The 25,821-nt window shown below is 42.8% G+C and overlaps 1 protein-coding gene and 1 long non-coding RNA gene across 4 annotated transcripts in view; both read right to left on the bottom strand.

Moving 5' to 3' along the window:
- LOC310680200 overlaps positions 1 to 25,821 on the bottom strand; it is a 179,585-nt gene that overhangs the window by 26,550 nt on the left and 127,214 nt on the right. The gene's annotated exons all lie outside the window — the stretch shown is intronic.
- Positions 1,305 to 25,269, bottom strand: PDIA4 (protein disulfide isomerase family A member 4). 2 transcript variants are annotated; one of them, XM_083446519.1, is made up of 10 exons: positions 24,946 to 25,269; positions 21,800 to 21,977; positions 20,156 to 20,361; positions 18,621 to 18,759; positions 17,285 to 17,490; positions 14,807 to 14,965; positions 5,512 to 5,663; positions 4,671 to 4,827; positions 3,264 to 3,497; positions 1,305 to 2,031 (listed from the first exon to the last, which is right to left on the bottom strand). In XM_083446519.1, exons 1-10 carry the CDS (start codon positions 25,247 to 25,249, stop codon positions 1,616 to 1,618), a joined length of 2,151 nt encoding a protein of 716 aa, XP_083302645.1. In that variant the 5' UTR covers positions 25,250 to 25,269; the 3' UTR covers positions 1,305 to 1,615. The 2 variants fall into 2 exon arrangements, with proteins under 2 accessions (XP_083302645.1, XP_083302646.1); XM_083446520.1 differs by lacking the exon at positions 24,946 to 25,269 and adding an exon at positions 24,635 to 24,774.

A 25,821-nucleotide genomic window follows, 5' to 3' on the forward strand; every position in this document is an offset into this window, starting at 1 on the left:
TTATTAAGATTTTCTTGGGTAACAAAAGTACATGCAGCACCTCTTTCTGTTTGTAGAGTCCTTTCTACAAGGGGGACTTCCAGTTCTCGTGCGCTGGCTATGGAATCTGCTTCAGGAGGTTGGCTTCCTCTCCCCCGTTATTTGCACCTTATCACATGCTTTCTCCTAACATTTAAGTAGCTTCTTAGTAAGGCCCAGCCTAACATCCTCCTACCTAAGGCGAAAGACAATATTTAATTTTATTTATTTATTAAATTTATATACTGTCCTTCATCCAAAGACGACGGGGCAGTTTACAATATAATGGTGCAGTTCAGAGTACAGTACCTAAGTTGTATTACCATTCAAAGTACAAAAAGCCGATTGGATGGGCAGCTGAATTTTACTTCCAACAAGGATGAGGGACAAGCATTCTGCCCTGAACTTGGGCGCAGTGGCCTCTCTTAGGAAGTGCAGGACAGACTGCCTGGCATAACACCCCCTGGCACTCTCCAGCAGCAGCATCCCCTGTAGCCTTAGGTCAGGGTGGGTGATCACACGGCCCTTGCGGCGTTTTCTGTGGCCCTCTGCAACATTTGGGCATGCATGAAAGCCAACAGTGAAGGCACTTGCTCAGTCTCCATCCTCCCTGCGAGGCCAACTGGGCCAGCCCTCCTGCCTGTGGCCTCTAACCTCACCCGGGAGCCGTGGGGCTGCCTTTCACAGAGTACCAGCAACCTTGCAGCATGCTATTCCGGGGGGCTTGTAACAGCAGCATCCATGGGTGTAGGCAGGGGACAGCTGATCCCCTAAAACACGTAAATAAATAAAAATACTTAAAGGTAGAAATAATCAGAAAATTTGGAATTGAACTGCTTGCTGAGATCAAAAGCAATTTAAAACAACTGTTGTTGAGGCATTTCATTCCAAATCTGCTAGACTGAGCCAGATAGAGGATGACGAAAAGATGTCCTGTACCCGCAACATAAATTCTGATGACGCTCATGGCAGCCTCCCTCCCCACCTGCTTTGCACTCACTGTGGCCGCTCCTCTGCCAAGCTTTGGAACCTTTTGTTCCTTTGGAGGTTTACTTTTATTATTTTGGACATCGCATAATTTGAGCACACAGGAAAAGCAGGATGTCTTGCGGGGAAAGGCAAGAGCAACCACATGACCAGGATTACGCAGCAGCTGGCGGTGAGATTCAAGCTCCCAACTTCAGCACCCAGTTGGTGCTCTGGGGCGGCCACAGCAGCAGCACTGAGTCCCAGGCCTGGTGTGTGTGCTTCTCTTGTTGAGGGGGAAGAAGGAGAAAGAGGCAACATTGAAGGGACAACAGCTCTAGAAGTGATTTTATTACAAGGGTCTGGAAAAAGTATTTTTGCTTTCGGGGGGTGGGGGAGCTCAAGTTAGTAACAAAAAATAATGTATTTTTCTTAGATCAAAACTGTTGAAACTAATAAAAACCATTTACATCAAAAAGTTCAGTGTTCAGATTTCTTTTGTAATACAAAAATCTCATACAGCATTGTTTTGCCATCCCCAAATTCTCTTTGCTCCACGTGCTAAGTTGTTTTCCCCAATCAATATTTCAGGAAGTTTGCATTAACTCTTCACCAATGATTGTTGTTCCACCTAAAGTTCTTCTTTTGTCCTACTTAGTTTGGTGGCATATTCTTCTACAAATTTGCTCAAGCTTTCCAGATCTCTTTCTCCACTTCCAAATTTAATAGGATCCTTTTTCTTATTGCTAGGAGCAAAATAGATGGTGGGGAATCCTTCTACTTTGTAATTTTCATTGGTGACATCATTGGCAGTAGCATCCATTTTGGCAATGACCAGGTTTTTCTGAGTTTTATATTTTTTACCCAGCTCAGTATAAATGGGCTCAAGCTTCTTACAGTGTCCACACCAGGGAGCATAGAACTCTATGAGAACATCAGTCTTTGGATCCATCACTATAGATTCAAACGTTTTGCCAACTACAATCTTCACAGGACCCTTGTTATTTTTGGGTACTGGTTGGGACTTCACAATGGGTTTCAGTTTACCTAGGAAAGGAAACAGGAAAACTGTCATAAAAGACCATGTCCCTTGCAGTTAGTTCACAGACGTTGGCAACAACACTACTAACATAGATGAGTTACTGCCAACCCGCCCCCGCCCCCTATCCACAGCTCCAATTTTTCTGTAAATAGCTCCTAGAATGATCACTTGTGAAAAGTTTAGATCACAAAGTACAGTTTGACGAAAATTGCCTTTCACAGCATTTGGGACATACGGCATATTGGCCCATAGGGAAGAACACAACTAAAATATTTCCTTTTTTGCAATTTAAGATACAGAATTCAGCAGCCAGGTTGCTCACTGAGGAAAGACGGGCCTGACTGCAAATCAGTTTCAGGGCCCAATTTAAAGTGCTGGGTTTTTACCTATAAAGCCTTAAACGACTCAGGACCAAAATACCTCTCTGCATATGAACGGACCCTCTCTGCGGTCATCATCTTAGGCCCTTCCCTCCAAGGGAGGTCCAGAGCGTGGCAACATGAGAATGGGCTTTTTTGAAGTGGCTGCCCACCAGGGAGGCTTGCCTGGCACCTTTGTTACATCTCTTTAGAGGCAAGGCAAATACTTTCCTCTATAACCAGGCCTTTGGCTAATTAAGCAGTCTGTGGCCTTTTAGAAGTGTGTGGGATGATTTTAATGTAGCCCCACACACCTCTGGTTTTACTGTATTTATGTGGGGTTTTTTGTTCCCTCGCGTTGCCCTGTGCAAGCTAAAGCCACTAACCAATTTAATAAATAATAATAATAACCTGGTGAAGAGCTGAAAAGCTGGCTCACTATTTGTGACATTTCGGGTGGTTCATCTTAAGACAATTTCCCTATGATAAAATAGTAATATCAAGTATGCAGAGGGTAGGACTAGATATTTCAAACTATTTTTGCTGCCATTTGAAGGGGAAAAGGCTCAGTATTCTCTTTAAATGGTGCTACATCCAGGTTTATCCAGCTTCTGGGAAAGTGTGAGAGAGAACTAAGCTCATGAATTACACAGGGGGCTAGTGAACCTACACGCAAATTTAAGGAAGCATAATACTGTAAATAATAATTAATAATAATAATAATATTTATAGCCCACCCATCTGGCTGGATTTCACCAGCCACTCTGGGTGGCTCCCAACAGAGTATTAAACAGAATAAAACTTTAAACATTAAAAACTTCCCTAAACAGGGCTGCCTTCAGGAAGCATGGATTGTCCACAATCCAACTACAGTTTACCTTTTTTGAATGAGACAACAAATTCCCTCAGCACATCAGAATCAAACTCTTCTGGTTCCATGGCATACTTTTTACCACCTTCATCAAAGATAGCAGCATTGACATCCTCTCCACTGTCAACAAGTCCCAGATCCTTTATCTCAGAAGAATAGTCTTCTTCATCCGCAATTGCAAAAGTATATTGTGGGAAGTCCTTAGCCACTTCCAAGACTTTGTTTCGCCAGTACTGAGTAGCTGAAGACAACAAACACACAATGAAGTTAGAGACATCTGGTTTATTCTGGAGCAGGTTATATTCAACCCAGTTATACTTACCTGGTTGCCGATTCTGGGAGCTCATGACCAGGACTTGGAAATAGGGGCGTTTGTGAGAGATTGGTGGAGGAGACTGAAAGCGGGTGAGCGTGTCTCTTTTGGATTAAGACTGGTTGCTTGTCTGAACTGTTTGATCAGAAAACTGGGCCCAAATTAACAAAACAAAACGAAGTTCAATAGGGACAAATGTAAGGTTCTGCACTTAGGCAGGAATAACCAGCTGCACCAATATAAGATGGGGGACACCTGGCTTGCCAGTAGCACATGTGAAAAGGACCTTGGTCATGGTGGACTACAAGCGTCACATGAGTCCACAGTGTGATGCTGCAGCAAAAAAGCTAATGCTCTTCTAGGCTGCATCCACAGAAGCCGAGTGTCCAGATTAAGGGAAGTAATATTACCACTCTATTCTGCCTTGGTCAGACCACAACTGGAATACTCTGTCCAATTCCGGATGCCACAATTTAAGAAGGATGGAACGTGTGCAGAGAAGGACAACCAAGATAATCAAGGGTCTGGAAGCCAAGCCGTATGAGGAACAGTTAAGGGAGTTGAGTATGTTTAGCCTGGAGAAGAGACTAAGAGGAAATATGATAGCCATTTTAAAATATTTCAAGGGGTGTCACATGGAAGATGGAGCAAGCTTGTTTTCTCCTGCTCTAGAGAGTAGGACTCAAAACCAATGGATTCAGAATAATAGAATTGGAATGGACCACGAGGGCCATCTAGTCCAACCTCCTTGCAATGCAGGGATCCTTTGCCCAACATGGAGCTTGAACCCACAAACCTAAAATTAAGAATCTCATGCTCTGCTGACTGAGGTCTCCTCCAGTTAACTTTGACAGTAAGAGCTGTTACAGTGGAACGGTCTCCCTTGGGAGGTTGCGGCCTCTCCTTCCTTGGGAGGCTTTTAAGCAGATATTGGATGGCTCTCTCACATGGATGCTTTAGCTGAGATTACTGCATCGCAGGCAGTTGGACTGGAAGACCCTCGGGGTCCCTTCCAACTCTACATTTCTATGTTTGTATGACTTCATTGGGGCCACTCCAAGTATGACATTGGGTACAACACTAACTAAAAGTAATACCTACCAACACGATAATCAAAGCTGAAGTCCACTGTATAATAAACAACTACCAGAGGCTTCTTGGTGTATCTCTTAGCATCATTGGCAGATTTGCGATGACCCACAAGAGGCAAGGCATGCTTCACCACGTGGTCTTTCACTTCAGTGGCATCAGTGGAATCCTGTTTACAGAAACAAAAATCAGTGGGATGTGACCATTGGAGGAGTTTACATTACAGAAGGCCTCTTCTTAAAAAAAGTTTTCTTAAAAAACCGCCACCACCACCCAGAAGAAACAACAGGTGTGTTGAAAATATTTCAGTTTTCAGACTCAGAAAATAGGATTAGCTACAGAATTCAGGATTTCCTGCTATCTCACAGAAAGCCTGGCTACCATGATTACAAGACAGGTTGGGTGACAGGCTCTGGTGATGTGTAGCTTACTTCCAAGCGTCTGCTAAGTGAAACAGCTTATTCCATGCCATGTTGGCTGGGTAGATTTCTTTCTCTCCACCCCTGCCACCACTATACACGCCCCCGCCAAGCCTAGATTTTTGTGCTCTACTCTCCACCAAGATTTTTCATTTCTGAAGTCTCCCTAAGAGCCTGTTTCCATTTTCTCTTAGCTTAGTCTCTCCTGCAAGTGACTGTTCAGATTTTGCACATCTATCACTTTGGAACTTGTTGGGGTTTGCTTCAACTGGGCACACTCAGAATTATCATATGTTCATTTCAGTAGCCACAGCTCTAGCTATATTGGGTCTTGAGCATTAGATTTAAGATGCAAGCTGGAGCACCAAGAAATAAAATGAATGAAGGAAAACCAACTTGTTTGTACCCAGTATAGCCTTGATAGAAGTACTCACTTTAATGTCTAAAACATGCATTTTAGGTTCATATTTTGAGTGAAATTTTTCAGGTTGCATCACCACCAGTTTTCCTGGGTCCACTTTCAAAAAGGTTGAAATTTCATTGCTGAAGGTATGATGGAACTTGAATTCTTCTCTTAGGTTATTAGCTGAAAAATAAAAATAATCATACAGCATATATATATATGTGTGTGTGTGTGTGTGTGTGTGTGTGTGTGTTTGGAGGAATACCAAAGAGGAGAAAGGAAATTGCTGGGTCAGAAATGCAAAAGTATTGACACCTGGAGTGAGGGTTTGTAAACAGACCATCTGGGTCTATGGTACTGCTGAGTTCCCAGATCTCCTCTTGGAAGGATTTACTGCCCAGACAACTCTGGTCTAAAGTTCTGTTGCTATTAGGGATCTTATGTAATGATATGATTTCTTACAGAGACTGAATGGATATACATCCGGTTGTTGTTTTTCCTTTTTTCCTTCTGTATTTGTTTTATGCATTTTATGTTGAGCTTGAAAACTCAAATAAATGCAGAACGATCTGAATTATTTTGCATAGCATTACTATCCTTTAGTTTTGGAACAATTTACATGACAAAGCTTCAAACAGTACACACAAATCCAATAATGAACCACTACCAACCTCCACATGGATCTGGAAGCTCACAAAAGGGCATGAAGGCAATGCTCATCTCTAGTTTGTCCCCAGCAATGAGAATTAAGAGGCACACTCTCTCTTGATCAAATGCTTCCATGTAGCTATAAAGGCTAATGACTGTTGTCAGACCTCTTCCATGAACGTGTCTAATCCTTTTTTTAAAAAAGGCCTGTTTATTAGTGGCCTCACCCCCATTCTTGTGGTTTTGCATTCTGTAAATTAATTACACATTGGCATGGTTTGGACATCAGTATTTGCCATCATGAGACCTAGTTGGGGAAAATATGAGGCTCATGGGCTCCCTTGCTCTTCCAAGGGATGGTGAACTGCAATTAATTCAAAACTGGGTGTGGGAGTTTTCAAATCTCCTTCTGTCTTGCATGAAGGATGGAGTCTTGCTGGGTTTGTTCTTGTAACATTACATCGGAACCAAACCAATGTCTACAGTAGAACCTAATATTTTCTGTCCTGAAGCTACTACAAATCTATTTCAGTGGATGACCAAGAAAGTTACACTTGTTAATTTCTCCATATTATTCATAATTTTAAGAACCTTTCATGTATTCCCCGTAGTCATCCCCCTCTCAAACAGTCTCAATTGCATTTGCCTCTCTTTATAGGGAAAGAGTGCTAAACACCTAAACAATTTAGTAGTTCTTTCTAGTACTCTGTTTGGAGAATGCCCTTTCTGAGCTGGGATGACTAGAACAGGACTGAAGTCTTCAAGTCCCAGATAATAAAACCATTCTTTCCTGCTTTAGCTCTTTTCTGTTGCTCTGCACATGCTCAATTACATCAAGAGACACAGATGCTGCTTCCACTTGCTTAAATTTCATTTTCATGTGTTCATGTGTTTATGTTTTTATACCTATGTTTCATGTTCCCTATAAATTTCAATTTTTTTTGCCTCCATTCTTGAGGCAGTCACCCCAGAAAACATCAAGGGGAAAAGCCAGAAAATGGATGTGGGCAACATTTTGAGAACTGACAAGCCACTTCGACTTCTGGTTGAGCCCGATCCCAGCGCAAGCGGGGATTTTTCCGCTTGGAGAATCCTGGGCTTTCCGAAGGAAAAGGGGGTGCTACAGGGCGCAGTAGCCCCCGAAAATACTCTCTGGTGGATGTCCACGAGTTCTGGTTCCCGCGGATGCCGGAACGCTGACCGTCTGGCCGTCAGGTAACTCCTGTTTGGAGCGAAGAGAACGGCGGGCAGGGAAGCGAGGCTGAAGGGAAGCCATTGCTGCCTTCGGAGAGCGAAGCCCCGAGCTTGCAGGGAAAGTGCTCAATTCTCAAAAATCGTAAGAAATTTGGACCTAATTTGTAAAAAAGCATTGATTTGGCCAAAGGAAGGATCCGGATTAAAAAGCTAAAACTACGCAGGTCAGCCGTCTTCTGAAATCAGCTCAGACGCAGAACTGTAAGCAGAGCTGTAAACGGGAAGTGAGTTGCCGCTAGCGGCTTTGATCTTTCTCCTCCTTTCGAAACTTTTAAAAGTAACTCTCTGAGAAGTAGCAGTGGAAAAATAACAAAGTTAAAAGGGGGAGGAGGGCTGGAATTTTGAAAGTCCTCGAAGATACAAAGAGTTGAATTGGAAGGAGTCTGTGAATAATCCAAGCTTTACTTTTGGAATATCTGCGCAACGGAGCTCCAGACTCCATTGTTACTATTTATAGAGCTGTGTTTCTTGTTGGGAAATAAAAGGAGAGAAGGTAATATTTGGATGCCGCTTCGGCTGGATTCTTTTCTGTTTTTTGTCTTGGAAGGACTGAAATTAGGTAATTGGTAATATTTTTATTATTTGGAATAGGGGAAATTTAAACTATAAAGTCACCAAAACTTTTTATATTACAACATAATATATGAGACTTAGAACCCTGTGGTCAAACAGGGAGTTACAACTTGTTTTTCTGTTCTGGCTTGTTTTTTTCTTCTTCTATTTTTTTTCCTTGCCAGGCTGCTTTACTGGTGGCTGATTTTACAGTGGCTGGAACTGCTTCTAAACGTGGGTGGTCTTTGCTTTCTTTTTTAATGTAAATTTATGGACTGATTGGATACAACAAATTTAATTGGCTAGATACAGAATATCTAAATTAAAATTTTGGACTTATGGAAGGTGTTTGTGGATTATATTTTCCCCAAATATAGAAACTGTCTAAAGTATTTTTATTCGGCTTTAAAATCGTTTTTATTTGGAATTGGAATTTCTTCTATTTTTCTTTCTTATACTCCTTACAACTTTGGATTTATTTCTGCAAGAATTTACGGATGGTCAATACAGTAATGGACTAATATCTTTCCACCCAAATTTTTATGTGTGGCCTGCTCCTATCGCAGGTTTTGGAAGTTTTATTTTACATTTTTGGATTGATTCAGGTGGGAGTCTTCGTGAGACATAATTCAAACACAATTACTATAATTGGATACAGTGGATTATAATTCTCATGAATGGATTACAATCATATAATTGGCTATAATTCTTTTTATTTATCGTGATTCATCTGTTCTGGATTATTTTGGACTTTGGCTTTTTGCTATCCTCAGTTAATTGGAAATAGCCTAATTGGTGGCAGAAGATACCATTAAGGATTAGCCTAATTGGTGGCAAGGAGCTATACAGGCCATACCATCTTTCCCTCACTATCATCTCCCAGTGGAATTAAGAATTCTGAATTAGGAACTGTCAAAAAATTTGAATTTGGAACTGTTTAGTGACTTCTACCCTCCTTTGGTTAGATCTGCTGGCTCTACCCTTCCTGGTCTGGAGAGGGAGTTAATATACTTTTGCTATCTGCTGTGATTTGATATTATCAGAAGGTTGGTTGTTATAATCTGAAATTTATTGTTGGCTGTAAATAGATACATTGGAAAAATGAAAAAAGCAAGTGAAGGAACACCAGCGGAAGGGAAGGGTCGAAACAGGAGTCAGAGTTTAAAGCGGAAATTTTGAGAATGTTTGCAGAAATTAAACAAAGTGAAAAGAATTTAGAAACTAAATTAGAACATGTGGACAATAGAATTGGTAAAATGGATAAAAAAATAGATGAAACAGTTAATGAACTTAAAGGTCAAATAAAAGATGTATCTAAAGGAACACAAAAATTAGAGGAAGGGTGGAAGAAAACGAAAATGGAAATGAAGGAGATGAAAAGAGAGGAAGAGAAAATGAAAACAGGTATGTCAGAGATGAATAAAACCCAGGAGGAAGTTTTGGATGCGATCGCAATGAACGAACTGAGACAGAGAGAATGCAATTTGAGGCTGAGAGCCATTCCGGAGACACAGGGAGAGAATATTAAGGAGAAACTGATAAAAGAGTTGGCTCAATGGTTAGAGACAGAACCAGAAGAGGTTGCAAAAACAATTCAAAATGCATTCAGAATGAGAGTAAAGGTAAAGGTAAAGGTACCCCTGCCCGTACGGGCCAGTCTTGACAGACTCTAGGGTTGTGCGCCCATCTCACTCAAAGAGGCCAAGGGCCAGCGCTGTCCGAAGACACTTCCGGGTCATGTGGCCAACGTGACATCGCTGCTCTGGCGAGCCAGAGCCGCACACGGAAACGCCGTTTACCTTCCCGCTAGTAAGCGGTCCCTATTTATCTACTTGCACCCAGGGGTGCTTTCGAACTGCTAGGTTGGCAGGCACTGGGACCGAACGACGGGAGCGCACCCCGTCGCAGGGATTCGAACCGCCGACCTTTCAATTGGCAAGCCCTAGGCACTGAGGCTTTAACCCACAGCGCCACCCGCGTCCCCCAGAATGAGAGTAAGATCAGCGAAAACACGGAAATTTCCAGGAGATTGTTTAATAACATTTAAGGACAGAGACATGAGAAATCTGATACTACAAAGGAACAGAGAAAAAAGATTAAATATTGAAGGAAGTTACATTACTATCTTTAAAGACATTCCAATATGACTACTGAAACGAAGAGACCCATACAAAGCTTTTGTCCAAATTCTTAAGAGAAATAACATAGAATTCAGATGGGAATTCCCTGGAGGAATTTCCTTCTTCTATAAAAGTAAGAAACATTGACTGACAAGCCCAGAAGAGACAAGTAAGTTCCTGAGAAAATATAAGGAATTAAGAGCAGAAAAAGATGAAGAAAAAGGAGCTGTGGGAGGAGTAGGAGCAGGAGGAGTGGATCTTAAAGATGATGAAGAGGAGAATGGAAAAGAGACAGAAGAAGAAGTGGAAGAGGAACAAGAAGAAGATGGAAAAACAGATGGACTATAAATAGTAACAAAATCCCTTATTTAACTAAGAGGTCATAATGGCACTAAAATTTTTGAATTGGAACATTAATGGAATGAATGATAGGAATAAAAGGAACAAAACTGAACAATGTTTAAAAAGGAAAAATTTGGATATAATTTGCCCACAAGAAACTCATGTGGCGAGAAAACATAGGAAAGTTTTGATCAACAAAAGATTGGGAAACGAATTTATTTCTTCCGACAAGAGTAAGAAGAGAGGGGTTGTATTATATGTAAGCAATAAAATTGAAGCTCAACAAATTTTTAAAGATGATGAAGAAAGAGTCATTGCAGTCCAAATCCAATGAGAAGAGGAAAAAATAATAGTCAGGATCTATGCACCAAATGGAAACAAAACTGACTTTTTAAAAAAATTGGAAGAAAAGCTGTTCGAATATATAGACCAAAAGATTATAATAATGGGAGACATGAACAGTGTGGTGTCAATGGAAATGGACAGACTAAGAGCAGCAGGGCTTAGCAAAGAAGGGAAATTACCAAAGACATTTTTTTCGATGATAAAAAACTGCAATTTAATTGATATTTGGAGATTGAGACACCCACTGGAAAAACAATTTACATTCTATTCAGACCCAAATCAGTCAATGTCCAGAATTGATCAAATATGGGTCTCAAATGAATTAACTCCAAGAATCAGGCAAATAGAAATTCAACCTAGAGTAATTTCAGATCATAGTCCAATAAAACTTGAATTACAAGGATACGAAGAAAGATCATTCAGATGGAGAATGAATGATTATCTCCTAGATGATCAAAAAATTGTTGAGAAAGCCCCAAAGAATCTGATGGACTATTTTGTAAATAATTCTAACAAGGGTACGAAAAGGAATACAGTATGGGATGCCAGCAAGGCGGTTATGAGAGGATTTTTCATCCAGCAGAATGCAATCAAAAATAAAAGCAGAGAAAAAGGAAAGAAGTAAATTTTAAGACAAATAATGGAAAATGAACAAAAATTAGTTAAGAAACCGAATAATGATAAAGCAAAACAGAATATAAAGGCTCTGCAAACTCAATTTGCGATGATAATCAACAAAGAAGTAGAATGGAATATAAAAAGAATGAGACAAAGGAACTTTGAATCGGCTAACAAATCAGGCAAATGGCTGGCATGGCAAATTAAGAAAAGAAAAGAACAGAATACAATCAACAAAATAATTGTGGAGGGAGAAGAAATAGACAATCCAAAAGGTATTAAAAAAGGATTGTTGGACTTTTACAGACATCTATATAAAAGAAAGAGAAGAACAATATGAGGAAGATAGAAAGATATCTAAATGAAAAAAAGGTGCAGAAGATCCCGACAGAAAAAAAAGATAAGCTGAACGCCCCAATAGAAATGGATGAAATAAAAGAGACTATAAAAGAACTCAAAAAAGGGAAAGCTCTGGGACCAGATGGATTTACAGCAAGTTACTATAAAGAAATGAAATACATCCTGTCAATACCCTTGAAAGAAGTTATGGATAATATTCTTAAGGAAAGAGAAATTCCAGAAACATGGAAAGAAGCATTTATTACTTTTATTCCAAAACAAGACTCTGATTTGACACAAGTTAAAAACTATAGGCCTATTTCGTTGTTAAATACAGATTATAAAATCTTTGCAAGTATTTTAGCAAAGAGGATTAAAAAAATATTACAAGAAGTTATTCATAAGGATCAAGCAGGTTTCCTACCCGGCAGACAGATGAAAGACAATGCAAGGAATATAATCAATATTTTGGAATATCTGACTGCCAGGAATGAGAAACAAGCTATGTTAATATTTGAAAAGGCCTTTGATAATATATCTTGGGATTTTATGTTAAAAAATTTAGAATATATGGAGGTGGGGAAGGAATTCCTCAATGGAATAAAGGCAATATATACCGAACAGAAAGCTAAATTAATTGTTAATAATGTGATTACGGAAGAAATAGGGATAACCAAGGGTACACGACAAGGGTATCCACTTTCGCCACTGTTATTCATCATGGTCCTGGAAGTCTTTCTAAAATCTATAAGGGAAAATGAGGTAATAAAAGGGGTTGCAGTAGGCATGAATGAATATAAGGTTAAAGCCTTTGCCGATGATCTGGTTCTAACGGTGGAGGAACCTTTGGAAAGTGTTAAAAACATACTTATAGAGGTGGAAAGATTTGGTCACGTGGCAGGATTCACATTGAATAAAAAAAAGACTAAAATAATTGCTAAGAACATGGATCAAGAGACGATAGGAATAATGCAACAACAAATAGGTATAGAAGTGGTGAAGAAGGTGAAATATTTGGGTATTTGGATAACCCCTAAGAATATTGATTTGTATCAGAATAATTACTCACTTTTTCCCTCCTAAAAAGTAAGGGGAAATGTGTGTGCATCTTATGGAGCGAATGCAGGCTGCACAGCTATCCCAGAAGCCAGAACAGCAAGAGGGATAGCTGCTTTCACTGCGCAGCAATCCCTCTTGCTGTTCTGGCTTCTGAGATTCAGAATATTTTTTTCCTTGTTTTCCTCCTCCAAATACTAGGTACGTCTTATGGTCTGGTGCGTCTTATAGAGCGAAAAATACGGTATATACCAGTGTGGAATGGGATAAAGAAAGATCTGGAGGTGTGGGGACGAATGAAGTTATCGTTGTGTGGAAGGATTTCAACGATAAAGATGAGCGTGCTGCCAAAACTGTTATTTTTGTTTCAGACAATTCCAATAATCAAAGGGACTGTGACCTTTAAAGAATGGCAAAGAGTAATTTCAAGGTATATCTGGCAGGGTAAGAAGCCAAGAAATCAATTTAAGTTACTAACAGATGCTAAAGAGAGAGGAGGCTTCGCCCTGCCAGACCTGAAATTATATTATGAAGCTTCATGTTTCTGTTGGTTAAAGGAATGGGTAAAATTAGAAGACACAGAGTTGTTAGATATAGAAGGATTTGACAACAGATTTGGGTGGCACGCGTATCTATGGTCTGAAAAGAAGAAAATCCATAAAGGTTTTGAGAACCACATTTTACGAAGATCATTGATAGAAATATGGGATAGGTATAAAAGCCTACTTGAACCAAAAACTCCACACTGGTTATCCCCATTAGAGGTTATGAGTGTCAAAAAAATCAATATGAGAAGAAATTGGATTACATATGGAAATTTGATTGTTAAGGAAGGGGGGAAATGGAAAATGAAACCCTATGAAGAAGTAAAAGAGTATGTATATGATTGGTTGCATTATTTTCAAATAAATGAAATTTTTAAAAAAGATCTTAAGGAATATGCATTTGCAGAGAAGGATTCCAAATTCCAAATGGAAATAATAAATAATGAATATAAAATTTTATCTAAAATGTATAAGATATTGCTGGAATGGCATACAAAGGATGAAGAAGTTAAATCTGTTATGATACATTGGGCCAGAGATTTTGGATATAATATACAATTTAATGATTGGATTAAATTATGGAACGAAAATATCAAATTTACCGCATGTACTGCGTTAAAGGAAAATGTTATGAAAATGATTTACAGATGGTATATTACACAGGTAAAACTTGCAAAAATGTATAAAACATGCAAGAAATGTTGGAAATGTAAAGAAAAGGATGGTACTTTTTACCATATGTGGTGGGAATGTAAGAAAGTGAAGAGGTTCTGGGAATTGATATATAGTGAATTGAAAAAAATGTTGAAATATACATTTGTTAAGAAACCAGAGGCGTTTCTTTTAGGGATTATAGGAAATGAAATAAATAGAAAGGATTGTAAACTTTTCCAATATGCAGTAACAGCGGCAAGAATATTACTGGCCCAGAACTGGAAACAAGAACAAGTACCAACATTGGAGGAGTGGAGAATGAAGCTGATGGACTATGCAGAGCTTGATAAACCAACAGGGAAGATCAGATATCTACGAGATCAAAAGTTCATCGAGGACTGGGGAAAGTTAGTGGAATATTGGGAATGCATGTGACAATGAAATAACGTTAGTGGCATTTAAAGAAGCTCTGTAAAAACCTAAGAAATATTGTAAAAAAGAAAAATAGGTGTGGAAGGGTTTGTTAGAAGGCAATAGCTAATTTAGGAAATGTGTAATCAAAAAGTTTAATTCGGATGATTGTCAGAGAGGCTGAAGGAAGTCCAAAAAAACGAGAAAATTTGTTAAAGTTGTAATGTGGTGTGATATGTATTTTTCATGATGAAAATCAATAAAAAATATTATTAAAAAAAGAGAACTGACAAGCCACTGTAGCTACAAGAAAATAGACTAATATTTCTAAGATACAAGTTTGTCTCCTAGTCTGCACTATCAGAAATGTCTACAAAGCACTTTCCAAGTGTAGGAATTGAGCAAATGTTGACATACTATGGACAAGAGAGGAAGGGCTTACCAGCATCTTGATACAGTTGGTAGGCTGGGTCCTGGTCTCCTTTGAAAACCCCAATAATAATGACATCGTCTCCATCTTTCACAAATTCTTGTACCTGTTTGACAGCCTGTATCTTTTTGGATGGAGGGCCAGCCTGTTCTATCATGTAATCAACAATGCCTGGTTAAGAAAAAGAAAAACACAAACTTGTGTTATTGCTTGACAAAAAGCATTTTATTTTTTAAAGTGAAAACTGGTTATGTTTTGCAAGTGCTCTATTCTCTGAAAGAGGCACTAGGTGACCACTAAAAGTTAACATGTTCCAAAGACTTGTTTTCCCCAGGGCTTTTTTTAAATAAAAAAAAAACCATGTTGATAGTTTTATTATTGCTAGTAATTTTATTCTATTACGTAGCTGCTAACTATTGCCTTATTAGTGTTAAATTACAGTAGCAAATAAAACATCAGATGAACCACGTTGCAAGTTTTCAAACTGAAAGCAGTAATACATATTAATAAATAAAGTTTATATATGACCAAACACAACAAGCAGTGCCAAGATTCAAAACAATTTTAAAAGTGCTGTCATCATACAGTACGGAGTTTATCCTGGTTCAAAATGATATCCTTGTGCTATAGTTACTGCTTGTCTGATTATGGTTCCCTGGTGCTTTGCTAATTGCCAGTGAGAAAATAGTGAAGCTCAAAAAGCCTAGCAATCTTCAGAATACATTGAGGTTTTGTGTCACATCTTCAGGAGTTCCTCAGTTGATGTGGAATGAGCTCTCAGGCTGGAAGCTTAAATCCACAGAAGAAACAAGATTCCACTCTCTCCCTCCATTCATACGTTTATGCCTTAGGCATGAAAAATGTTGGGCATGTTCCATCCTAATGCCCATGGAGTGTGCCAAAGCAACAGAGAAACACCAAGCAGATCTAGGAAGAGTCAGTTGCTTTACTGACAGCATAATGCATTTACAGTTACATACAATTGTAGATCCAGCACAGACTGACTAGGCTCTGGCCAAGAGCAAACTTGCCTTAAACACAACAGTATTTATGCTATAGATTGTGGTGAGTCATTCCCACTTGCTTGACTAGATGCAAGTGCAAGACAAAACACACCCAAATTAAACAAAACACTGAAATCAACGATTTTGTCCTTTTTCTCTGCATGCATAAACCCTTATACATTAACAAAAACTTTCTATAACATTTCAAAATAAGGTGCAGGCAGTTACCGTATTTTTCGCCCCATAAGGCGCACCAGCCCATAGGACGCACCTAGTTTTTTGGGGGGGGAAATAAAGAAAAAAAAATTATTTCCCCCCCCCCAGGTGCGGGGCTGGAGCGGGAAGCTGTCCCCCGAGCTTGTGGGGCTGGAGGCGGGGAGAAGCAGGCTTCTCCCGCCGCCAGCCTTCTAACCAAGTGGGGGGACAGCGGGAAAGGTGCGCCGCACCTCTCCCGCTATCCCCCGAGTTTGCGGGGCTGGCGACGGGGAGGAGAAGGCTTCTCCCCCCCCCGCCAGCCTTCTAACCAAGTCAGGGGACAGTGGGAAAGGCGCGCCGCGCCTCTCCCGCTGTCCCCCGAGTTTGCGGGGCTGGCGACGGGGAGGAAAAGGCTTCTCCCCCCCGCCAGCCTTCTAACCAAGTCGGGGGACAGTGGGAAAAGTGCGCTGCACCTCCCGCTGTCCCCCGAGTTTGCGGGGCTGGCGACGGGGAGGAGCAGGCTTCTCCCCCCCGCCAGCATTTTAACCAAGTCGGGGGACAGTGGGAAAGGTGCGCCGCGCCTCTCCCGCTGTCCCCCGAGTTTGCGGGGCTGGCGACGGGGAGGAGCAGGCTTCTCCCGCCGCCAGCCTTCTAACCAAGTCGGGGGACAGTGGGAAAGGCGCGCCGCGCCTCTCCCGCTGTCCCCCGAGTTTGCAGGGCTGGCGACGGGGAGGAGAAGGCTTCTCCCCCCCGCCAGCCTTCTAACCAAGTCGGGGGACAGTGGGAAAGGCGCACCGCGCCTCTCCCGCTATCCCCCGAGTTTGCGGGGCTGGCGATGGGGAGGAGCAGGCTTCTCCCCGCCGCCAGCCTCCAAACCAGGTCTGGGGACAACGGGATGGCGGCGTTCCGCCTCCCAGCTCTCCCCGGAGCTTGTGGGGCTGGGGCTCTTCTGAAGCCTGGAGAGCGAGAGGGGTCGGTGCGCACCGACCCCTCTCGCTCTCCAGGCTTCAGCGAAAGCCTGCATTCGCCCCATAGGACGCACACACATTTCCCCTTCATTTTTGGAGGGGAAAAAGTGCGTCCTATAGGGCGAAAAATAAGGTACCAATCACAGACCAATTATACAAATAGCATTAATAGAAACAAGAAATGCTGCCTAAGCCCAGGGCAGTTTCAACCTCATCTTATATACATATAAAATGTAATTCTTAGCTCAGTGTCTATGAAACACAAACAGGTCCAAACTCATGTATTTACTGTGAAGAAAAAGAAGGTGCTTTACAAACCATACCGTATTTTTCTCTTGGACCATTGTAATCAAAAGGTTTGCCTTTGCGGAAGATCTTGAGTAATGGATATCCAGAAATGTCAAATCTCTTAGCAAGATCGGTTTCAGCAGTAGCATCAACTTTAGCAAGGGGAATTGGAGGCGTTCTCTTGCTCAACTCCTTGGCTGCTTTCTCATATTCTGGAGCCAACCGCTTGCAGTGCCCACACCTCAATAGGGAACAAGAATGGGTAACTTAGTAGCCAAAAGCTCTCAAAGATAATGGAGAGAAATCTATTCTCACTGCTTGAAAAGATAGCTCTGTTCCCCTTCCCCTAGTACTTATACTTCCTGTCTTTTCTGAAGTGCCAATACTTTGATTGGGTAAGATAAAATATCACAGCATACATCTGTATCCATTTTGTAGACAAGTGCCCCAGAGATGCAGCTGGTTTGAAAATACTGTCAATGTTTTGAGCTGGATCCTCAAGTTCCTATGCAAATTGCAGATAACAGGCATACACACACAGGACCTTGGTTATCCAGTGGCTGCTTAATAACTTACGGAAGCAGTGAAAATTGCACATTTGCATAGAGGTTCAACAGACTGAATACTTGTCAATACAGTGGTACCTCGGTTTAAGAACAGTCCTGTTTAAGAACAATTCGGTTTATGAACTCCGCAAAACTGGAAACAGTATCCCGGTTTGCAAACTTTACCTTGGTCTAAGAATGGAATCCAAACAGTGGGAGGGCACCAGTGGCGGGAGCCCTCATTAGGGAAAGCGTGCCTCAGTTTAAAAGCGGTTTAAGAACGGACTTCAGGAACAGATTAAGTTTGTAAACCGAGGTACCACTGTATTCAAATGCAGCAAACAGGAAGGCAGAAATAGAAAATGATCTTGCCAATCCTCATCTCAAGACATTACACGTTTTCATTTCATCTGAAGGCATGCCACAAAACTAATAAGATTACAGGTCTACTCCAAGTACTACCTAGAAGCAACCCACATCAAAAACTGATTACACCATACATACAGCTATAATTTTTGTTACCCAGCCTTTTAAACAAATCAAACTCTTTGAAAAGATAAACCATGGTGTAATGTTTTTGCACATACCAGATAAAAGTGTGCACTGGAGATTATGGAGATACAGTCAGTCCCCTCCCACTAGCTCCAAATTTTTCCAAAGCTCTAAATGCAGCAGGAATATTGACTCCATAAAGCCAAACTGAACATGCCCTATAATTTTGTACCATGGGCAGGGCACACAAAGTCTGCTTGCGGTTCCTATATCAAATGAAGGAATATATAAACACTGTGAAAGCTAAAAGGCAAAAAACTCTCTTTCCCTTTACCATGGAGCATAGAATTCAACCAGGATTATGTCAGCCTCGTTCACGACTAAATCAAAGTTTTCGCTGGTCAACACTAATGTGACTTCAGGTGGTGGGACCCAATCAGGCTGCGAAACTTCTTTCACTTTAGCCAAAATTTCTACAAAAAGAATATGAAGAGAAAAATGAGCAATGACAGGTGGAAGGGGCAGCTTGTCTACTGCAAAGACCTTGCATGTGGAGAGGGAACCAGGTCGCCTTCGCCTTGACAACAACTATCCCTTTATGCAGAAAGAACCTTGGCAGAATACTGCCTGCCGACTAATTCTATTACCTGCCTATTCTTATCTGCATACACTCACCTTGAATTCTAAGTCATGTTACAGCATGTCAGCACACAGATAATTTTTTTTAAAAAATCCATTATACTAAATGTTAATCACATAGAAACCTAATCTGTTTGTACACGGCACTATCAGTCTTCCAGCCACCCATTTAGAATGATGGAGAACTGGCAGGTTGGTCCTAGGCTCTTCCGGCTGAGCTATCCAAAAAGCTCAAGACCCTTAATCTCAGGGTTGTGGCTTTGAGCCCCACATTTGGCAAAAGATTCCTGCACTGCAGGGGGTTGGACTAGATTATCCTCATGGTCCCTTCCAGCTCTGATTCTACTTCACATCCCACAGGAGTTAAAATGCACAAAAACAAGCCCTTCTTAAACTGACTTTGCTCTGAAATTCTATGTTGCAGTTCTACAATTGCACAGAAAAAGGAATTTGCTACCACAGTACTGCTGATTACAAAAATCGCCTACAGATTTGCTGCTAGCTCACCTAGCTTGGAGCTGGGGGCAGGAGGCATGGTTCCTAGAAAATCCTTCAGTTAACACAGCTTATTCTGGTGATACTGCAATGTGTTTAAGCCATTTTAAAAGCTTTTAATGCAAAATACTCTGCATTAGGATTATTTTCATCTTACAGTGCTGTGTTAAGCATCCCATGCATCCCTTTTCCGGAGCTTCTGCCCCAAGTGGAGATGAAGAGGCCCCTGGTGTGGGGACAGCTAGCACAACTCCCTGTGGAGGGAATTACACAATTCCTTTGCATGATATCCAGAAACATGGATGTCAATTATGTTATACACGAGTATTATGGGAAGTCAATTGTACATCCTCTATCAATGCAAGCTTGTAACATGCCCTTAGAACCACAGATAGGACCCTCAGACCTCACTGGCTCTACTTCACAACTTGGGTGGTGTCCCTGACCTCTGAAAATGCTGCTGCCTTGCCTGGATGGAGGACAGAGGGGTGTCTAGGTGTGGGTGTAGAAGCTAGTTTACTGCACAAAGACAAAAGGTATAGGCCTTGTCCTGCTCACTTTTCCCTCTGGCCCTTCCGCTACCACGGGCATGGGGGCCCCGGGCGGAAAAAGGATCCTTACCTGCCTTAAGCCTTCTTGTATTTTAGAAGACACCACTCAGATTTTGAGTGAATGAAAGGGTGTATTAAACAGCCTAAGAAAAGCCTGCAGGATCAGAAGTGTGCTGCTGCTCACCTGCTTCTGTTCTTGAGCCCTCATAATCCACAGGCTGCCCCTTCTTCAGAATTTTGATGGTTGGGTAGCCACTCACGTCAAAACGCCCTGACACCGTGGAGGCTGCTGTAGCATCTATTTTGGCAACTGGGATGGGAGGGTCATTTTCTTTCAATGCTTGGGCTATTTTTTCATATTCTGGTGCAAACTGCTTGCAATGCCCACACCTGAAGAAAAACAAATTAATTCTGCAAGAGTTTAACTTCAGCACTCAGTTTCTACAGCACAACTTTTGAGAAACGATAGGGCTGATTTTACAACACAGCAGTCAGGTATGCCACATGTCTGGGTAGCTTGAACAGGTTGGCTCAAATTCTGGAAAGAAACAAAGTCACTGCCCAGAAGGCCAAAGCCCACCAGGAAATAAATTCCAGGGTCACTTAAACACTGGGGCTTTGCTGGCTGCAGGCATTACTGAAGCTGTGTCCAGCCAAGTGCTTCTGGTCTGCTCACACTGCTCCATACAGCCATGTATGCAGCCATACAGTCGTGTTAAGAAAGCAGTTTGACTAGCAGATTTTAGGTGTTCTTCAAAATGACTATGGACTACACTGTGCAAGCGCAGAGCTGTAAGCCATCCCTGTGGCTGCAGGAAACAGCACAGCGTAATCATGGAAACTCTCCATCACTTTTTTAAAAGCAGTACTGAGTAAGTCAAGCCTGAGCACAGAAGATTTAGAATTGACCCACACGTTCAGAAAAGTCATAGGGTGCAGAATTCCCAAGACTGTGCCACTTCCGACAACAGATGTGAAAGCTCCTTACTTGTCAGATGTTCCTGTGAGGGCTCAGTGGAAGGGAGCAGCTGCCAGGATCATAGAACAGTGGTCTTAAAGGACCTATATTGGCTCCTGGGATGTTTCCGCACACAATTCACTGCTGGTGCTGTCTTTTAAAGCCCTAAATGTCCTCAGCCCAATATACCTGAAGGAGTGTCTCCACCCCCATCATCCAGCCCAGACAGTGAGGTCCTCCTCCAAGCGTCTTCTGCTGGTTCCCTCACTGGAAGAAGTGAGGTTACAGGGAACCAGGCAGAGGGCCTTCTTGGTAGTTGAGTCCCCACTGTGGAACACCCTCCCATCAGAGTCAAGGAAATAAACAATTATATGACTTTTGGAAGACATCTAAGGGCAGCCATGTTCAATGAAGTTTTTGATGTTTGATGTGATATTGTTTTAATTTGTTGGGAGCTGCCCAGAGTGGCTGGGGGAACACAGTCAGATGGGCAGAATATAAATTATTATTGTTATCATTATCATCACCATCATCAGTGCAGACATAACACACACACTTTTTGCAATTGGATGCAAGTGCACCACGAGATTGTGCACTCCCACTCCAGCATGCACATTTTAACAGCACCAACCATATTTTTTTCTTCTGAACACTTTAAATCCCCTCCATCAACAATTGTGCTTAAGTACAGAAAAGGGTATTTAATATATAGCACACTGATTTAAAATAAATACAAAGAGCACTAAGTAGCTTTCGTCCTGTTTTATGGGAACTCACAGTGGGAAGAAGAAACATCCTACTGAAGCATGGCAGACATGAAATATGAATTAACTTCAAGGAGGAGGATGGAAACACTGGAAGCAGACTTACCAAGGGGCATAGAACTCCAGAAGCACAGTGTCCTTTCCTTCAACAAAAGTATCAAAGTTTGCATCATTCAATACGACAACACCATTTTCCTCTTTGATTTCTGAACTATCATCTTCATCATAATCATCAATGTCCTCGTCATCATCATCAACACTGGTCTCCCCTGGGGCAACAAAGTCTAATTAAGGGGGAGGGAAAAATATAATATTATTGTCACTTTTTTCATAATGTAAAAAACCGCCATAACATTAAAATCAGCTATAAGAACAAGAATAAAATAAGAACTTAAAATGCACATAACATAGAAATATATTAAATGACAGATCTAAACCACCCCCAAAAAGATGAGCACAGCAAGAGACCACAAACGTACCCAAGTACCCTCTTAATTCATGACCCAAAATCTGGTGTCTAAAAACAGAGGTGGTGTCAGCTGCCCCTCCCTGGTCAAATGGGGAGCCACCACTGAGAAGGCCTTCAAATGAAGAGCACAGGGTTCGGGTTGGTTCACTTGGGAACAGGCAGCCCTTGAGATGTTGGGGTGCTGAGCTGCGTAGGTAAAAAAGGCAAAGGACCCCTGGGTGGCTAAGTCCAGTCAAAGGCGACTATGGGGTGCGGCACTCGTCTGTTTTCAGGCCGAGGGAGCTGGCGTTTGTCCACAGACAGCTTTCCAGATCATGTGGCCAGCATGACTAAACCGCTTCTGATGCAACGGAACACTGTGACGGAAACCAGAGCACACGGAAACATCATTTAGCTTCCTGCCACAGCGGTACCTATTTATATACTTGCACTGGCATGCTTTTGAACTGCTATGTAGGCAGGAGCTGGGACAGAGCAACAGGAGCTCACTCCATTGTGCAGATTCGAACTGCCAACCTTCTGATTGGCAAGCCCAAGAGGCTTAGTGGTTTAGACCACAGCGCCACCTGCATCCTTGAGCTGCGCAAGGCTTTATAAGTCCAAAGCACCACTTTGAACTGAGCCCCAAACCTAGTTTGTAGCCAATGCAGTCATGCCAAGATTTATACTCAGACCATCGTGCTCCAGTCAGCAATCTAGTAAGCAATCCTGGCCACTGAATTCTGCATCAGCCACAGTTCCCAAGTTGTTCAAAAGGCAGCCTGGTGCATAGCACATTTCACTTGGTTTGTCATTGCAAGCCACATTAAATCTATCAATACATGTCTTTTTTTGAAGCGCTATCCCCCCAGCAGCGTGGCAGCAAACGATTCACCTTTTTTTTGCTGCTGCGCCAATCAGGTGTTTGGCAGGGTAGAGTGGTAGCAATAGAGATAAATAAAAGAAACCAGAACAGACAATTCAGCTGCCCTGCCTATTGGTTCTTGGGCCTTCGCAGCCCAGTGTCTTTTACCCAGAATCAGGAGAGGCCCTCTCTCTTCCATTTATTGTGCTTCTATTACAGGCCCCCCCTTAATCCGACCAACCTCCCAAAGAATAGTGGGTTTCATTTGGCTTGGTAGGCTAGCTTTAGAAAGAAACAAAAGTAACAATTGTTAATGAACAGGCCTTATGGTGGAGTATGCTGTTAGTGTGGTGCGTTGGGAATCAAACAAGCCCAGTTCATCAAGCAACAAACAGCAATGTGGAAAAGATAAGTCACTACTATTATCATGCCACCTGTACAGCTTCTCCAACATCAACAAACCTAAATTCAAGCTTGCTATCCAGCTTGTGTTAGAATAGAAAGGTCTCAGTGGCTAATAAACTGAGAGAAAAGAAGAAGGTAAGCCATGAAGGACATTTATTTTCTAGCTTTCACAGCCCTGATCTACAATCATTTATAGAAGATTCTTACAACAGAACCCATGTTGAAAGGTACTTGTATAATAATAATTTATTATTTATACCCTGCTCATCTGGCTGGGTTTCCCCAGCCACTCTGGGCGGCTTCCAACAAAAGATTAAAAATACATTAAAACACCAGTCATTAAAAACTGTTAAGTACCTTTTCCAAAATTAGAATATTTAATTCTAAAGGTCCCTAAAACACTGACCTTGGAATAACTTGTAAGTTTCTTCCAACAAGATGAACTGAAAAAGAATGCTGGGATAACAGCAAATTGTGTTAGGGAGAAATGATTGTTTCATGCCCAGTATATAAATGAAGAGCTTTTATCCTGAATGTTGCCATTAACCCCAATTTACACATGCAAGCTGAACTGATAATAGGGTTTAGGCAGATTTAATTACATGTGTTTAAATCAGTATGGTTAAAATTGCAAACAAGTGTCTCCAGAGAACTCATTTGTATAACAACACAAACAACTGGCACAATCCAGTATGAACATCTACTGTGAAAACACAGTGCCTCCGAGCAGTACACAACACAACTCTGGTTCCATTTTCTGCAAAAGAGGATTCAAGTAAAAAAAAAACGACAAAGTTGTGCGCACAGGAAGCTGTCTCACAATGTCAGACCATAGTTTTTGCTTTGTCTTCAATACTAAATAGCAGCTGCAGCTTTCCAGGGTTTCTGGAAGGCATCTTCCCAGTCCTACCAGGAGATGCCATGAAGGGAACCTGAGACCATTTGCATTTGAAGCATGTGCTCTGCCACTGTGTTAAAGACCTCCCTCCCCGAAGGTCACTCAAGTCAGAAACAGATCTGGCAATTAACAGAAACTTGCATTCAAATATTTCATTTATTGCCTTTTGGTGCTCCTTGTGCCTAGATTTACGTACATAAGGAGGCAAGAATCATCTTTCCAGATGAGACAAAGGGGTTCAGCACTCTTTTCTACATCTTCCTGCAGGAAGAACCACCACCCCAGACAGAGTATTTGTGGCACCTTAAGAGACCAACCAATTTACCACGCATGAGCTTCCCTAAAGGGCAGACCCCTTCCTCCGACGACAGAAGTTGCAGCTCTGGCCTGTTGCTGCAGCTGCCCTGCAGCCCGAGGCAAAGAAAGCGGCAACCACTGGACGGACCAAACGCTAAGGAGACATTGGGGCCGCTCTCCAGTCAGCCCCGGGAACTCGCATTCTGAAAGCGGCTGCTCGCTTCCGCAAGTCTTGTAAGAGGCAGGCGAGAGGGGCGCCTGGCCGGGAAAGAGGCTCTGAAGGCGTCGCGGGGCCCGCAAGCCCGCCCGCCCTTCCCCGCGACCCCGCTCCGCGCTCACCGTCCGCGGGGCCCTCGCGCTCCGCCTGGGCGCTGGCGGGCGAGGCGAGGCTCGCCACGGCCAGCAGCAGCGCCAGCACGAGCACCTTGACCGCGCCCATCTCGCTCTCTTCCCGGCTCCGGCTCCCCGCCAGGCGGCCTCGTTCCAGGCGCTCCGCGGACTCGGCAGGAGCAGCGCAGCCCTTATAGCCGCCAGGCGCCCTCGCCTCACGCGCAGCCGCCGCTCCGCCGAGAGGGGGCGGGGCGGGTGCGCGCGCAGCGGGCGAGGCCTTCCCCTTTGACAGGCGCACGCACCCTGCAAGCATGCCCTGAGGTGCCTCTCTCGGATTGGACAAGCCTGGAAGACCACCAATCGCGGCCTGCCACTCGGGGGGAAGCGCCGGCAAATCCTGAAGGGCGGGGCGTGGCAACGAGGAGCCACTTCTCGCGCCGCGATTGGCTCGAGGGTGGCGACGTCACGAGGGAGGCCCTCGAGCTGGGACGGGTCGCCGGGAAGGCGGGAGCCGCTGAGGCGCCTCCACGTCAGCCGGGCAGGCGGGGCGGGATGGGCGGGCGGCCGCGCGCGCTGCCAGAGGGGCCCCTCGAGGCCAGCCTCCCTCTCGGCCTCGCCGCGACCAAGGCCCCCCGCCGCCCCCGGGAAGCCCGCCAGCGCGAGGACGCGGGCCTCTCGCCCCCCCAAGAGGAAGCAGAGCCCAGTTAGGACAATTAGTCAGGCGGGTGTGAGGAACTGGGGAGCTTCCAAGGTCTGCTGCTCATTTATGGCTTTCACATGGGTTTGAAAGGTAAACTCGGTATTCTTCAATATGGCAACTGATAAAATAGTAAAGGAAAACAGCAATTGTAAATCTCTACCTAAGCACCTTGGGTAGCTTTTTCC

This window comes from Podarcis tiliguerta, assembly GCF_965153285.1.
Source record: "Podarcis tiliguerta genome assembly, chromosome: 6".
Taxonomy (NCBI): domain Eukaryota; kingdom Metazoa; phylum Chordata; class Lepidosauria; order Squamata; family Lacertidae; genus Podarcis; species Podarcis tiliguerta.